This window comes from Stigmatopora argus, chromosome 13 (genome assembly GCF_051989625.1).
Source record: "Stigmatopora argus isolate UIUO_Sarg chromosome 13, RoL_Sarg_1.0, whole genome shotgun sequence".
NCBI classification, from domain to species: Eukaryota; Metazoa; Chordata; class Actinopteri; order Syngnathiformes; family Syngnathidae; genus Stigmatopora; species Stigmatopora argus.
In genome coordinates, this window is record NC_135399.1 from 10,305,351 (window position 1) to 10,322,995 (window position 17,645).

At 38.5% G+C, this 17,645-nt stretch overlaps 2 protein-coding genes across 3 annotated transcripts in view; both read left to right on the forward strand.

Moving 5' to 3' along the window:
* Positions 1-1,525: 1,525 nt before the first annotated feature.
* On the forward strand, positions 1,526-2,232 carry LOC144087229 (olfactory receptor 52E8-like). Its single transcript, XM_077617596.1, has one exon. It carries the CDS (start codon positions 1,526-1,528, stop codon positions 2,012-2,014), a length of 489 nt encoding a protein of 162 aa, XP_077473722.1. The 3' UTR covers positions 2,015-2,232.
* Positions 2,233-3,238: 1,006 nt separating this feature from the next.
* Positions 3,239-17,645, forward strand: part of adarb1b (adenosine deaminase RNA specific B1b) — a 62,882-nt gene continuing 48,475 nt past the window's right edge. The window contains exon 1 of one of the 2 annotated variants that reach the window (XM_077616683.1): positions 3,239-3,474. The gene's annotated coding sequence lies outside the window, so the exon portion shown is untranslated. The remainder of the gene's footprint in view (positions 3,475-17,645) is intronic. The other variant, XM_077616682.1, reaches the window with a different exon arrangement.

The window sequence follows — 17,645 nt, forward strand, 5'->3', positions numbered from 1 at the left end:
CCCATGAGAGTACTGTGCTGGTAATTGTGCTCAAGGGACGATGGCCCTACTGGTCTTAGTTGACCATGGAATTTACATTGCCCTTACCTATAACTAATTGACATGTATTTTTAATAAGTTGACAGTCATCCATAGTGCAAAGTTAATGAAACAGTCACAGAAAAGACATAAAGTATGATATTAGAAGTCCATCCATCAATGTTCAAGCTAAAGTTAGACTATACCCAGCAGAGCAACTAGTGACAGAAAACAATTAAATCTCATTTCACCCCATCATAGAGTAGGAATTAAATTCTTGGAGAAATATATACATGATTTTTGAAACCACTTAAACATCAACAGTTGTCAGCTGCTCTTGTTTAAAACTTATACAAGACCAGTAAGTGAGGGAATCCTGTTTATTTTGGATTAAGAAGGCAAACAATGGATCGTCAACAAAACTTTGTAGTTTGTTAAAAAAATAAATAAATGAACAACCTTACTTCAAAGTGTCAAGATAGAAAACTTGTTGGAAGTATCTCAAGAAAGTAGGAATTACTAGACAAAACAAATGACTCATACAAGTGGGCAGGAACTGTGATACAACTGCAAGAAACCACTTAAACAAAATAGGATTTTCACATAGAAAAGCCTAACAAAAGTATTACTAAATGCTTAAAAAAATCTGAATTTACCTTGGCATAAAGAAAGCAATCATTATTTATGCCTGTAATGAATTAAATGAATAGTTGACTCCAAAAGGGGCGTCAACAACTTTTAAGCTTCTACAATCAAACTCCATATTTTGTATTCCAAAGGGTAAACGAAAAGATACAGAATTGTATTTGATTGACAGGGCGCTGTCCCTTTTGAGCTTTCGGCGTAGTCGCCGAAGTAAGACGAAAGGCCAACATCTGCTGAGTCTTTTGGGCGTCAACACGCAGCGATTGGTCTGTTTCAGTCCCAAAGGTCACTCTGTTTTGCTGGAAAAGACTTTAACTAGCTGCCGCCGCGCGGTCTTCCGAGGCGCAGATGCTCGCCTGTTTCTCTGCTTCGTCTGCCGTCGGTGTTTGTGTTGAACTAATTTATGATGGAAAATGTTTCTGTCCCTACAATGTTTAGTCTGTCTGGTTTGAATTTTCCATTTGTGCAAAGAATCATCATTTTTATGCTGGTATTGCTGTGTTACCTTCTAATCCTACTTAACAATTTAACCATTATCTTTGTGATCATTACTGAGAAAAAGCTCCATAAACCCATGTATGTGTTCCTGTGTAATTTATGTGTCAACGCTCTGTATGGCTCGGTGGGCTTCTTCCCCAAATTCTTGGTGGACCTTTTGTCGTCTCACGTTATTTCTTACGCCGGTTGTATGTTGCAGGGTTATGTCATACACTCGTCAACTTGCTGTGATTTTTCCATCTTGGCGCTGATGGCTTACGACAGGTATGTGGCTTTGTGTCGACCTCTGGTTTATCAATCTTTCATGACAAAGCTGAGGGTGTCCCTTTTTGTGTTTTTATCTTGGTTTGTGCCACTCTTTTGTATGTTTTTAAACACCGCAACGCTTTTGGGGAAAAAGCTTTGTGGCTTTCACATTAACAGGCTGTACTGTGTTAACCTGATGGTTGCCAATCTGGCGTGCTCTCCACCCAAGGTCAACAGCATCATAGCGATGTTCAACATCGGTGTGTATTTTTGTCACTTTTTGTTTGTCTTTTATTCTTATGTCTACCTGGTCAAGATGTGCCTCGCGTCCACGCAAATGTGGAAGAAGTTCAGGCAAACGTGCACACCACATCTCCTTTGCCTGCTTGTTTATGCCACCACTGTGCTGTTGGATTTGTTGTACATGAGATTTGGTTCAGACAATTTGTCGCTACACTTGGATAACTTTGTGACTATCGAATTCCTAATCATTCCTCCAGTTTTGAATCCCCTCATCTACGGGGTACAGCTGACACATATCCGGAAGAGAATATTACGTTTTTTTCTTACCAAAAAGAAGATACACGGCTTTTTTATGAACAATTAATTCAACTTATATTATTTTTGGAAGGTCATTTCCCAACAACAATAAAGCCATGGTTAAAAAATACAAAATGAATCAATGTAAATGTGTGAACATCAAGCATAATGTACTTTCTATGATATTTTCTTTTATTATACATTTGTAATTTGGAGTTTGATGATGCTGTGATGTCACATTGCAAATTGTTTTTTGTTTTTGTTTTACTCTACAAAAGAGAATACAGAGCTTTCCCACAAAAATTGAATATCATATGTTGTATTGATTTTGGGGTATTTTTTGTATTGTATTGATTGATTTCTGATTACTTTAACTCATAATTTTTCAAACCAGTAAGCAGTAGGAAATTAATAACAATAATTCAGACTGGGCTTTGCATAAAAGAACAATTTAGCCTGCTATTCATATTTTTGAAATGTTAGTGGAAGCTGGAATATATATTATAATTAAGCTGCAATCATAAGAAGCATAATGTTAGGGAAAATACATTAAAATGACAAAGTTGGACAAAATGAAGTTTTATATATTCCTGTTCAATAGTCTCTATCAAGTCTTATAAAATATTATGGACTGCTTCTTTTCCTTATTGAAAATGTAAATGTTTACATTTTGGGGGTGAGCAACGTTCTCTACGTCACACGATGGTGCTAATATACCATCATGTCTGGTGAGGCAGCTAACATCATAAATATAATATAGAAGGCTGGTCTGAAGGCGGAGTCTGCGGCGTAAGTCTGTTGCGGCCATTTTGCGTCAGAAAACGTCTCGGTTCAAGTGCATCTGAGGTAAAGTGGCAGATTATCTACACCAGGGGTCACCAACTGGGGTCCTCGGGGCACCTATCCAGTCTGTTTTCCATTTCTCTCTTGTCCAAATAATCAGGACCGTTACCAAGCTTGTAGAGACATTGCTGACATAGGATAGAGACCCTCAAGGACCAGAGTTGGTGACCTCTGTCTGATGTGTACAAAATCATTTTAACTTGCTGAATTTAAAATTATCTTTCTTATAACAAACCATATAAACCTAGTAATCGTTATATAGTATATATTTTCATTTATATGTGGTAAAACAGTACCGCATTTTTGACGTTGAACTATAATGTTTAGTGAATGGCTCTGTTGCAAAATGGCCGACAAATAACGACGCTTATCTGTATTGCTCAGATCGCAAATCGGACATCTGGTTCTTATAAAATATATTACAGTCGACACATTGGAAGAAGGCCTCCCACCCTCCGCGCATCTAGTCTTAGTTTCAGCCAGTCAGTCGTGTGTACTACCGCAGAGCATACATTCATCTATCTATCTACCCAACACAATCGCACATGCCATAACCACCCGATAGCAACCCCTTCCCCACTCTTCGTCTTTTTTTCCTCGCTTCTTTCGTGTTTCAAACGACACGCAGGACAGACATCAGTGATTTTTTTTTAAAAAGGGGAGCCACGGTGAAGATTCCGAAACGTGAGTACGGCGGTGTCATTTTTTTTGGGATACATCGTAACTCGCTAATCGCGTGTCATTTTTCGCATCCTGTCATGATGTCCTAATGCGATCTTGTCCGGGTTGTTGTCTTAATTTTAATTGTATTTTTTTTAAAAACAGAATATATTTTGGTTTCAAAACATTGAATGGGTTGAAGGCTGATTATGATCGCTTAAAACGTGAGACTGTTGTGCTTTATGGCTGTCATGTCACCTCGGCTTTACCCTGACGCCGCTGCCTGACCGCTTGTCTTGCGAGGGTTCACCGGGGATAAACTGCATCGTGCTCGGTGAACCGAAGGAGCCTCTCACGCAGTTGTTGCTGCAACACACCGGGGGTGTTAATGCAGGTGTTAGCCGCAACGTGCCACGAGATGACGTCTCCATGCAAAGGCAATAATGGGTTGCATTCGGGACATAGACGGGCCAAAATATTGTGGGTTTTAGGGGCCCGATGAGGATTAAACATCCACTTACGTTGGCTTCTAGTATTTGTCCGACAGTAGAAACAGTGGATGTCTTGGAAAATGATGTATTTGTATCATTAGATAAATAGGTTCGGGTTCACATTGAGGTTTTTAGTGCTATTGACACTGATAGACGTTCAATTTTACAATGTGTCCAAGTGTCCTTGAGGAAGTGACCACCATGTTGCATCATCATCAGTAGGTATTTGAATTTTATTGTCATTATACATGTATAATGAGATTTTAAAGCGTCACCATGAAGTGCACACATAAATAATACATAAATAATAATACATAAATAATCAATAAAATCAAGTTATACCATGTGATTTGATAGTAAAAAGCCGTTATACAATAACTCCATATTAAATATATTTAGGAATTTTAACTATTTGGTCATGAGCAGGTAAGTGTTATCCATTTGAACTGGGAGGCTTGGCAGCAAATGACCAATCAAATGCAGAGGACATTGATTCCAATGAGTTAACTTTTTTTGTTATACTGTCTGACCTAAAGTGTATTTACATTCGTGCAATTAATGGGAAATGTTAATCCACAGCGTCGGAGCGGTGAGCACATCTGTCTCACAGTTAGAAGGATGTAAATTTGATTACAAGGCTTCCAGTGCGAAATTGCATGTTATCTAGGTGCGCTGGCTTTTTCCAGTGAGTGTTAAGTTTATTGAAAGCTAAATTAGAGTTGTCTTAATCTGATCATGTAATTATCAGATGATCTGCAATTAGGGGTTGATATTCATTCAGGCTTCACAGTGGATTGGAGGAAATTTCACTATTAATCACAGGAGAAGAAATCATCCACCTCAAAATCAAAGACAGATTACCCCCACTTTTATCTCTTTTTACTCAATTTCAAAAAAATTCAGATACAAATGTAAGATTTTTATAGATGTGTTGTTGTTCAGCAGTATTTATTTATTTTGGCTTTAAAGTTTGATTTATTTATTTATAGTAGTATATGTATATATAATAATTCGGAGATGTTTAAAATTCAACTCATAATTAAGGTGAGCAAAGAGACATGTTTTTCATGCAAATCAACTACATATCATCATCTTTTTAGCGTCATGAAAACAAACAACGCAAACTACTGTATAGTAGCAGTGCTGTAATAACATTTTGAGTAATGTATATTTGAATCATAACAAATTAAGAAACACACAAATAGTACTCTTGTTTTTTTCAGTGGAGAAAGTCTAAAATTGGTGTGATGTATTGAGCATTATTGACTTGCTCACAAGGAGACAGTGAACCATTCACATTCATACCAGCCTAGCATGCATGTTTTTGGAAGGGGAGAATTTGCAACCTCCACACAGGAGAACCGACCGGGATTCAAACCCAGGACCCCAGAAGTGTGAGGCCGAGGCACTAACCACTCATTCGCCGGGCTACCTAAATGGCTTTTGATAAAAAATAATATTGTATCATTTATTAGAGGTACTTATTATTATTGTAAAATATGCTGTAGCGTTGATGACCTGCTGATGTGATGTGCTTTGAGCGACAAAATGTGAGTATGCATGTGTGTTTACGTGGATTTTACTACTCGGCTTGTCAAGAGAACTGCACGCAGCCACAAGGGTGTCTTGGCTCTATGTTGATAAAGCCGGCACTGGCTGTAAAGAGGCCAAGATATTGTTGTCGGACATAAGTGGAAGTCTCTTGTCATCTCATTGTAAAACATAACTCCGGGCAAGAGGAATACTCGGCCCCACATGGACAGAGAGAGCAGCAGCATCTCTCGTCTACCATTTGGCTCCAGAGTTGAAGACTTGAAAGATGAATCAAGACCTCCGGGAATTATGTCAGTTGTTGATTGTTACATATTAAACACTTGGCTCAAGTCACAATTCGAGAGGGATTTCATCAGTGTGCAAATGTCGAGGGATGAGAGGGAAGGAAATGTCCAATTCAGGTGGAAATGAAAAGCCGCACGGCAAGGGGAAGGAAGGATTTCCTCAGTCTGAATGTTGTGCAGGACGGTGACATTACAGCAGCTTGCCATTGAAGCTGCTGTTTTGTCTGGAGATGGTGCTGAGCAGTGGATGATATGGATTTACTTAAAAGTGCTGCCTAGTCTTGGTGCAAGACTGAAATGTTGTGGGACAGAAATATCCGTGAGTTGTATATATTACTATTGCTATCAAGCCTTTAAAGGGCAATGTTGTGGGGCCTTCTAGCATACAATGGGGCCAATACACATCATAAGCTATGGTGATGAAAGTAACTAAGTTTAAATAGGTAAGAAAATCACAAAGGAATTTGCCCACTCAATCTGACACTTTCATGCACTCTCAGCATTTGCCCTGCACATGGGAATAAGACCTCTTTTCTTCCCATTTACTGCTGAAACAGCTGAAAACGCTTCATCAGACTAACATACTAGGTCGGCTATGCAAGCAAGAACCGAAAGTAATGTTAGTTCCTACCATTGGCTAACTTGATCACTGCCATTGGCAGGGACGGCAGTCGACTCCCATTTAACTGACTGATGTAGAGGTAAGATCGGGCCCAAAAAATCTGGCCGACCCGACCAGGCCCGCATGTTTCTCTATTCAGTTCTCCTGTCTTTAGTTTATCCTTAACTTCTCGCTGCGTTCACGTGACATGCACATAGCATGCTCTGACTCTACGTCTCTGCTTCCAATTGCAATTACATTACAGCGCCTTCTCTGTTTTACCCAAAATTTCAAATTATTTATTTTAAAACAAATATTAATTAGTTTAATATCCACGCATCGTTTTAGTATACATTTTTATAAACATTATTATTATTTTTTTGTTTAAAAGTCAGCAAGAGAGACCTCACATCGTTATAGTTTAGAGAGAAAAGCCTGGTCCGACCCGAACCCAAGGTAATGAGTGACATTCGGGTCGGGTACATGTTCGGGTTGGGCTTAACATCTTACCTCTACTCTAGTCTACTTTGGTCCTTTTTTTGGTGATGACTCATTTGGACATGGGGCATTAAATTTGGACAAAAGGAGGAGTTCAGGGGGTTAGTGCAAATAACGCCGCGTGACCCCAGCTCGCGTGACTTCTTTACTTCCCTTAGGGTGGCCACATCAATGCTGCTCCATCACCCATGCCACCAAATTATGGTGAGGAGTCAGCCGCAGGTTGTGGCCATTATTCATGCACTATACTTACTGTGACACTGCCTAATGCATAATGCATCACTCTAACTTTGGGGGCGAAACCTATAAATACAAATAGCCAAGTACATAGTCTTTTGAGGGTGCACCCTCTTCTAACCAAGGGTTGGTCTGTACCTATTTTAAGTCATCTGGAGTTTTCGGTGAAAGTACAAGAAAGGGCGAATGCACATGCCAGACGATGTTAACGTCACAGTGGAGATGTGACAAAGTCAGTGTTGTACTTAGACACGTACACTCTTGCTTTGCACAAGAGGCACAACAAACCCCTTTGCCTGACCTAAAGTGTATTTACATTTGTGCAATATATATATATATTTATATATATATATATATATATATATATATATATATATATATATATATATATATATATATATATATATATATATATATATATATATATATATATATATATATATATATATAACATATGTATAGATACATATAGATATACATACAATGTGATGATTGTTTCAAGTTTATAAAATAGGGGGTTAGAGCCCGGTCATACCATTACTCTGTAGGATTACGCAATGTTCTTTGAACCACCCCTTTGAAAGTGTAAAAATGCATCAGTGGCGTAGGCGTGAATATTATATTTTTAGTTATTAAGCATAATGTTGAATTGGCATAGAATAGTTTGTATAGAAGTTTTGGTATTGGTATCAGGTAGTCTCAGCTCAGGATACAGATTATTCTTCCGAAAATTTGTGGAAATCCAATCTTGCCTCATAAGTGAAGCCCACCTTAACCACAAGCTTCCCTGTGGCTGCCTGGTGTATACGGCTGTCACTCAAAGATTAACCAACGTTTATAAAATGTGTTGTAGGTTACAAGGAGATGCTATCTTTCATTTGTTGTATGGCGTATGCCAACCCCTTCACCTGCCACATCAGCCAATGTACGCATGGTGCTTGTGATTGGCTTGGCACTAATGTAAAGTGAGCCACAATACAAATCTGCAGACAGACCACCCAGATGCATTTGTTGTTGCCAAGGGGGATTTCAGGTGCGTGATGTCAGGGTCCCCCTGGTTTTCTACCAAGAGGCTAAGGAATGTGTCACTCCTAGTGATTTTAGGCAATAATTGATTACTGCATGTTCTCCTTTTAAACCCAAAGTTTGGGAAATGTGTAAGCCCCAAAGTCATGGATAATATGCCTTTGCAATGTCTACATGTTTTTGTAAAGTCATTTTGCTTTCCTAACTGCCAGCTTTGTGTGCAAGTGAGTCCCCGTGTTGTAGCAGCTCATGTGTATAAATCACCCTGATAACATGGAATTTGTCATGATGTGGCTGCACATTTAGTCGCTGTGGATTAGGCTAAGCCCATCAATAATGCAGGCCACATGAAGTAGCTGCGAAAACACTGCTCTCATTTAATAAGCTCAATTTTGCCGACTTTGTACACAGAAGGTATTCCAAGAGAGTGAATGGATGACACGTGACATGTTCAACTTTTGAAGATGAATGCATAAAGTACCTCCACTTATTTGTCCTCCTATTTCAATGCTATCTTTTTCAGTGCCCAGGTGCCTTAGAGACCCTTCCATATGGCATCGCCTGCCATTGCTCATGTTTGAAAAGGTTAACATAGTTCACATCCAGCCAATGGCTTGTTTTGTCTGCTCTGGAGCCACTAAGGTTAAAGAGGTCAAACCTCAGTATTCTCAAATAGCGCAATAGAAATCAATTAACCACAATGCCTGCTAGCTAAATGTCTATGATGGAAAAGCATTTGCAGTTCTGCAGCTTCCCAATGTTATTTTAGGCTTCAGTTGCTTTGCAACCTATATTTGATATCAATAATGTTTTTTCCATTTCTATAGCTGTGTTAGTTCATGTATATTTTCCTTTTCTATATTTTTAGGTTTTTAGCAAGGACATTGAATAGTTCCTTCAGACTGCTGCACAAACATCCTTCTTTACTTTGTGTTACTGAAGAATTAGATACAAAATGTTACAATCATATACCAAGGTCATACTGACCTCACATCTATCCCAATCTCACAAAAGCAATTACTCAGGACTTCTTGAAGAGGGTTATATTGAATCTGGCTAAAACTGGTTTTGGCTTTGCACCAATCTAGTTGTGAAAGCTAAAAGATCTGGATGAAGAAAATAGCATACTTTGGGGTTGGCTCAGGTAAGGCTTTAGTACAGTATGTCTAATGACAGTGTTTATTTTTTTCTGGAGGTGTCATCATTTGAATTCCCGCTGGTATTTCCAGCACTTGAGAGAAAGAGGCTGTGGCATAGGTGAGCATTGTTTGCTGTCTTTAGGAGTAGAGTGTGGGGCAGATGCTTCAGGTCTACGGGGGCATATTTGTGTACTGTGCTCACTCACTGGGAAAATTTTAATTTAATCCCTATGTTTCTATAAAACAGGTCCAGATTTGTTCTACCCTCAGGCAATTTGCGTTAGCGCTTGTACGGAAGCCATCGCCGTGGTTCAGAAGACCACAACGTGCACAGATGTTATAGCAGCAAATGTCATTTGAACTTTTTAAATACAAATTTTTGCATTGAAAATTTGATCCGAGATTTTTGGATGCATGAACTAGTGAAATCAATTCATGATCATTGGACATCTGTTGCCATATCTGATTTAATGTGGTGGTCACATTCTTTAAGTGGAGAGAGAAAGTGTAAATTTTAAATGGCACTGAGTCCTCACATATTCAAGATAAAATGAGACTGTAATTACTGCGCAAAACCCCCAGTGTGGCCTTGATTTTGGCTCATTTTGGGTGAGTGATTGCTGTGTTCAGCGATAGCTCTTAGTTTTCAACTGCTCTTTGAACATTATTTGCGTCTGTGTTCGAATCAAGTTTTCTAATTACAGTCAGAACCAACTCTTTTTCCTATAGAGCAGTACCCATTCTTATTGTAAGCCTCTTTAGAAAGATAAACCAACCTTGATTCTCGAGAGTAGCAGCTTTCCAACATATTGTACTGTTCCGCTGCAGATGCAAAGAAACGCGCTGTCTTCTTCTTCTTTAGAATTGTATTCTAGCTCGGATGGTTCAAACATGCATGCTCGTGTTGCTAAATGTATTGGCATCCACATTAACAAGCGCTGGGAGTGGGATTGACAGGTGGCTACGACACATCTACTCAATTCAAGCAGTGAGAAAATATATATGTATATCTGTGTGTGTATGTATATATGTGTATATATATGTATATATATACATGTATGTATGTATGTGTATATCTGTATGTGAATGTATGTTTATGTATGTGTATGTGTGTATATGTGTATGTATATGTATGTGTGTATATATATGTATGTATATATGTATGTATATGTGTATATATGTATGTATGTGTATGTATGTGTATATATGTATATATGTGTATATGTATGTGTATGTATGTGTATATATGTATGTATGTGTATGTATGTGTATATATGTATATATGTGTATATGTATGTGTATGTATGTATATGTATGTATGTGTATATATGTATGTATGTGTATATATGTATGTATGTGTATGTGTGTATATGTATGTGTATCTATATATGTATATATATGTATGTATATGTATATATGTATGTATGTGTATATATGTATGTATATGTATGTGTGTATATATATGTATGTATATGTATGTGTGTATATATATGTATGTGTATATATGTATATGTATGTGTGTATATATATATATGTATATGTATGTGTATATATATGTATATGTGTGTATATATATGTATGTATATGTATATATGTGTATATATATGTATATGTATATATGTGTGTATATATATGTATATGTATATATGTACGTGTATGTATATAACTTCGAACAAACTGTAGCTGTAATAAAAAAAAGTAAATATTAAGGCCTGTCATCACCAATAATAGCTGATTTCATGGAACCACTTGTGCCAGCAGTTTAAAGAGAACTTTTATTCTTCTTCAAAGCAGGACAAATGAAGTCTGTCTCCACGCCGCAGTCACTACGCAGGAGTAGATTACACCTCTACGAGGATTCCCGCATCGTAGCGCTTTATGAGTGGGATCTGAGCGGTGTTGCACATTCCAGTAAAATGCGGCAGCAGTTTTTGGGGGTGGGGGGAGATAAAGCACCCTCACCTCCTTCTGAAAGCATAGTGCCGTGTTATGCCTCCTGGGGGTTCTGCTCGCTCATCGGTGCACATTTTATGACCTTGTTGCATGGACGTGTGCGCCATGCGCACGCTTGCCGGGGAGCCTTTAGCTCTTTACTTATGCGCTGCATGGAGATTTCTTCCTGCAGCAATTCGAGCTGTAGGAGGTGCGTTAGTGTGTTTGTCAACTTAGAAAATTGCAGCTGTGTTTAAAATAAATAGTTGCGTGCCAGGGGGTCATTTATGCAGATCTGGCTCCGTACTCCTAGTACTGCCGTGACGCCGAGCTGCAGCTTTCTTGTTACCGTGAGTACAAATTTTGTAGACAAAGCAGCCCCCCCATCACGTTAACCGACCCCCACACATAGAAATGGTTTGAGCAACGTCTGGGCACAAGGAAAAATGTGGAAGAAGACGATCATCCTGTAGGGCGCTTGGCTGTAATCGAACCGTAAATAAGACATGGCTCATGCGGGATGCCTGTGCAAGCAAGCGTGGGTTTTTGTGTGTGTGTGGGAGAGAGAGAGGCCATTTCAATGGAGTGTGCAGCAGGGCAGCGGGTGGAGGATGGGGGTGGAATCTGCCATATGGATGAGAAAGACAAAAGGAGAAATGAAAGAGATGAGAGAGTGAACTCGAGATGCGGAGAGGGGGAACTCGACGACCCACGTCAACTCACTTAATGCTTCCTGCTGGCCACAGGGATGCTGACGGCACACTTTTGTTGATTTATACCTCCTCTTCAACTAGTTTCCCCCCCATCCTACCTTACCTCTATAGCAATCTGCTTCTATTCTAGTTGACCTTGTGCTCTTGGATTTTTATTTGGCTCTTTTGAGTTGCCCATGTGAATTTGTATACTCCATTTTGCACTGTCAGGTCTGCTGATGAATGCAAGTCATCTTCAGTATTCTGATTTTGCATCATTCAAAGACTGCGCATCTCTTATAAAAGAGGTCACTGACTGGTGAAACACGGAAGCTGACCCCAAAATTAGACATCCCGAAAAGAAAGGTTATGATTTGAAGCCTACTGACAGCATCTTTTTTCACTAGCGCATCTTTATGGTAGTGATAAAATGTACTAAACAATTACATGTGAACTAACTCATCCAATTAAGACTTCTCCAGGTTTTCAATGAACATAGCCACTCCAAATCGAAAATAAGATGACAGAGCATCTTGACAGCACAGGTTAGATGTTCTATTTTTATTTTTTATTACTGAGTAGAACAGTAGGGCAGTTGAATACAAGAAAGGAAGAAAGTGAACCTCATATTTGTTTAATTTATTGACTTTCATTCATTCATCTTCCATACCGCCCATCCTCGAAAGGGTTGCGGGGGTTGCTGGAGCCTACCCAGCTCTATTCGGGCAAAAGGCAGACTACACCCTAAACTCGCCAGTCAGCCGTCGGGCACACAGAGAGACAAACGACCATCCGCATCCCCAATCATACCGCCACCAGTGGGAATTGAGCCCGTGCCTGCCCGCACCGAAGTCAGGCGAGTGAACCTCTACACCACGAGGCGGCTCATTTAGTGACTTGACAGTATTAAATTCCAAAAGGTAATTTAGTCCCATATCACATTGGTAAGGGAATCAAAATCACAAAAAACTCTCAACAGACTAATTATCATTGTATAATTGAAATTGATTTAAGTTTATTGATAGCCCAAAATTGTGCATTAATGCGAATATGTGTAAAATGATTGTTTATCTATACGTGCCCTGTGATTAGCTCATCATAATCACAGCTCCATCTTCTGCAAATATGCAGTAAACAAGATATATATTTTTTTGTTGGTTTATTGACTTGTTTCTTCCTCTTCACTGATGATCAAAGAATAATCTTATTTTAAGGACTTTGAGGTTTCCTCATGTCATTAAATTTCAAATGTGATGCTTGCTCCTGCAACTCCCGGGACGCTAAGATTTGCAAATTATGACTCTGGCAAGTCATAAATCGGAGCAGGCTGCTGATTTTAGAGAGTACATGAGGGAAACTATTAAGATTATAAACTCTGGTTTGGATCAAGTAAAAAAAAGTGAAAAAAAGGTGGACTAGGTTGTTAAATTACCATTTATGTTTCTGACTCATAAAAGAAGTAGTACAATGCTGTTTATTGTTTAACAAATTTGGTAAAATATATATTTTTGGCCTGTTGGATTAATGAACAGCAGACACACTGGTTTGTACAAAGACAGATTTAAATGTGCTTTTCTGAGAAGACTAAAGTTCCCCGCTTGGATGATTGCTCTCGCCTTTACGTTCCTGAGACTGAAGAATTCCACCAGAAATCCAAAGTGATCCTCTTGTCACAAATCCCTAAAAAAGAGCTTTCATGAAACTATTTAAGCTGCATTGACACTTTGTATAAATAATGTGTGTCTTTTTATATAAGAGCTGATTTGCAAGGCTGTGTGACAATGCATCGAAAATATGATCACGTTACGATGGGGTTAATTACGCTGCATCACCATCTCTGGGATGGCTGTCAGGCGGAAGTGAAATGAAGATGTGCTCTCTGGTGTTTAACATGAACAGCTGTCATGGACACTCCTAATGACATACCCCCTGATCACATTTCCTTTAAAAGCAAATTAGGAGAAATCTGATAAATTCTTACACAGCCTTTGATTTTCTTTGGTCGTATGTGCGAGTCAGAATTATTAGCTAACATTACTGATGGGAATCTCTCGCAAAGTCGTGGTTTGATTTCAGCACATGATTTGAATAAATGGCCAATTATCTTGGCTGTCACTTTCACTACTGTGTTTGGATAAAAACAACATTTTTTAGGATGAACTAATCTACCAATTATCCCATCGATTAAAAGAGCAACCAGATGGAATGAAATTGTAATATGGCTAAAAAATGTTTCACGGAAATACATTTTGTATCTTAACTGCAACTCCAATGATACCATAAATGACAACCATGTCGTGTAAGTCCCAGTTTCGTCATGAAATAAGTGCTCACGCACAAATACAGTCAGCCTTCCTGTGACCTGTCATGTTTAGTCCACTTTGGAATTTCTTCTCTATTAGGAAACCTCTTCTGACTTAAAGGTCCTCCATCGCAGTGTTATTTAGCAAAGAGCATCGCTGTGACATTCACGTCTCCCAGTAGAATTACTGCGTGTGCTTTTTTTTCCCTCCCCTCTTGATTTGGTTGGTTTATTGCTGCGTGGCGAGTCCACACAAAAACTTTTCGCACCCCGTAAATTAGGCTTTACGAGAACATTACCTGGCATGCTTAAGCTTTTGGTGTTGACTAATGACACATTGCCTTTACAGGAAGAGCTTTACTCTGCACTAAAATTGCCCTCTAATTCAAATACTTGATCCCAAACGTCATTTCTTGTTGAAATGTTATAGTTGTAGAGTTTTAGCTATAGATTTGGCCATCTGTCTTTCCCAAAGAGAACCATTTTAGGAGTTGGAGTGTCTTCCAGGTACAATTGCTTTTCTTCTGGAGAAAATACCACTGCAGATAAATAATTGAATTGTTTAATCACATTCCCTGAGGCTTCATGTCCACTGCTCTTACATTCTAAATTTTCTTCCCTCATGTTTGCAGCCGGCTTGCTGCAGCATGGATAAGCTTTCATAATTCATGAAGCCAATGTTTGATCGCTCAATGGCAGAGATTAATGTTATTATTGTTATGTCGCAGATGAGCTTGACCGTGCAGCGCATTTGTCATCCTTGTCTAAACGCGCCTCCCTGCACTGATCCTTAGTCATTTAGGACATTCTCTGTCATGTTATGAAGTATACTGAGTCTCCTTTCACCTTGCAATTGAGATGATTAAAACACAGTTTGTGATCTGACATAACGAGCCACGAAAAATGGCAGACACATGGATATTTATATAGATATGCTTTTATTGTGACAGTGCATTTGCAGTCATTTTTTTACGTTGATGATAATAACAATAATTTGGGTTTGTGGAATTTAATCATACCTTTTCAAGTTTTGTGTCAACAAGAAGTTTTTGGATCATAACTGTCTTGAAGCAACTGAGTCAAGATTCCACTACTCGGTAACCCGCAGAGGTTGCGATTTATTCCGGACTAATTAGTTAATTGCCTCAAGAAATGCCGACTTGAGTACAGGAAATAAAAATTATAACCATATTGAAGTGCCTGCCATTCATGTATGAAAACATCCCCAATTTAGACATGATTTTTTTTCATTCAGCGGATATTCATTCCTTCACCCGTTTTGCCTACGTGTTTGCGTACGTACATTGCAAAATATATGTATAGTCCTGCTTCGTGTTTCGCTACTTGATTTCTGGAATAATTTTTGGAATTCAGTCCAAATGCTCAATTTAAAAAAATGTATCTACTTTGTGCCTGTCAAGACGTTCTTGCTGGCTTCTGGCCTAACAGCAGCAAATGAGGTTTGTGCCTGTGTCTGGAGATGGTTTTGTTCCATAACAGAAACTGACACAAATGAATTGCACTCCTCCGTTTGTTTCTATGCTACGGTTGTTTGCATACTTTGTCTAGCAGTCAATTTATCGCCTTTCAAAGTATGGATAAAGCTTTTCCGTTTAAGTATGTTACAATAAGTGAACCCCTACAATGCACTACACTAATTGAAAAAAAAACAATTAAAGTTGATTAAAGTTTAATTATGCATATTCTATGAAGAACGATTTTGTTATCCCCCAAATAAAAAAACATGGTTTGTATCCACCTGAGATGAGGTATGTCATGAAACACCTTTACATATGAAGGGATTAAAGTGAACCAAAATATTATTTCCGACGTTAAGGTTTAGATAAGTTGCAATTAGTTGAACCAACTGTGCACCATGTGTGGCAAATACAACTGGAAAGAAGCTAACAACAGTCGAAAATCATGGAGGGGAAACAATGTTACCACAATGCCGAACATCGTATTTGCAAGCTTGCCGACTGCCCAAACTTGTCATTCGTAGTAGCTTCATGCAGTCTCAAATATAGAAGCTGCTGAAACCTGACTGGCATTTTATCTTCATATCGCTTTTTGATTAGGCAGCGCTGTAAATTTCACACCTTCCTCCTCTCAAGATGTCAGATTACAGACTTGGTACTATTGATGAGGTGGGACAGCTGTGAATACACATGATGCATTCATAAATTGAGATTTTATTACAACAGACTCAATTTTGGCATATCCAGGCAGTCGTCGACTTCCGACCTATGCGAGTTACGTCTGTTGGACTTTACGACGGCAAAAGTCGCGAAGCATGATTCATGACAGTACACAGCGAATGTTGCGTACGACAGTTGCCGAATGTGGTCGTAATTCGACGACTGCCTGCACATGGCTCCCATTTCTTTCCTTGTACTTGGAAAATAAATTAAGGGCCCACATTGTAAAAACACTTAGACAAATGATTTAGTCATTGAGTATTTTTAATTAAAAACATTTTGCCTTGTTTGTGTTGCATTATTTTTTGCACATTTATGTCCATATCTTCTATTATTGCCATTATTTTTAAAGATAAAACTGAGATTCCATTTAAACCGATGGATCATGTTTCAATTAGTTTTGTACTTGATATATTGTAATTCCATCCTCCAATTATTTTCAATTTTTCCATTTTGCTTAAGGGCACACTTCATTGTTTGTCTATGTGTCACAAGTGATATCTCTCACATGCCTCAGTGGAGTCCAAAAGCACTTCAACCAAAAGAGGCATTCACCATGGTGGTGTTTTTAGCCATAGCGATGCTTTAATTATCTATTTAAATTGCATTTCAAATGACATCATTCCTATATCTATCTGTCTATATCATTTATATCAAATTTCTTAGTATGTATAGAGTGTAGGCCAAAAATCAAGGCAGTAAAATGTTTATGATGAGAAAACAGTCTTCACTTTTGTGATGTTTTTGAAGCACGTCAGATCTTTAGAGTTTCCCTTCAACTAAATGACGGGCCATATGGCAAACTAACTCATGGGGAAGGAAACAATGAATAGCTGGCAGCAAAGGGAACATTCAACCTAGAAGTTTTAGTTGTCAGGCTTCAAGGACTCATGTCAGTTCAAACCCTGGGGATTCAACATTTGGGGATAGCAAATCTAAAAATAAATGTTTTTGTTGTTGGTTTTGTATTTTTTTAAATTATTGTTTTATTTGATTTGTTTATTTAAGTAACATTTTGTACTAGTGGCATTCTGTCCCAGTTGACCTGGTCTTCAATACTTTATTGACATGAACACATTTTCCTTTTAAACAAAAAAAATTAGCCACAATGTTTTTTGAATGACTTGGGCTCCAATTCATTGGTTAAAAGATGTGATATCAACACTCAACAATGACCTTCTCAACATCTGGCAACCCGAATATCATTCTCCAACAATACACAAACGCGTGCGAGCGTACTT

Excerpts from the sequence above, each read along its gene's own strand:
- LOC144087229 (XM_077617596.1), top strand. The coding sequence starts at position 1,526 with ATGTTTTTAAACACCGCAACGCTTTTGGGGAAAAAGCTTTGTGGCTTT.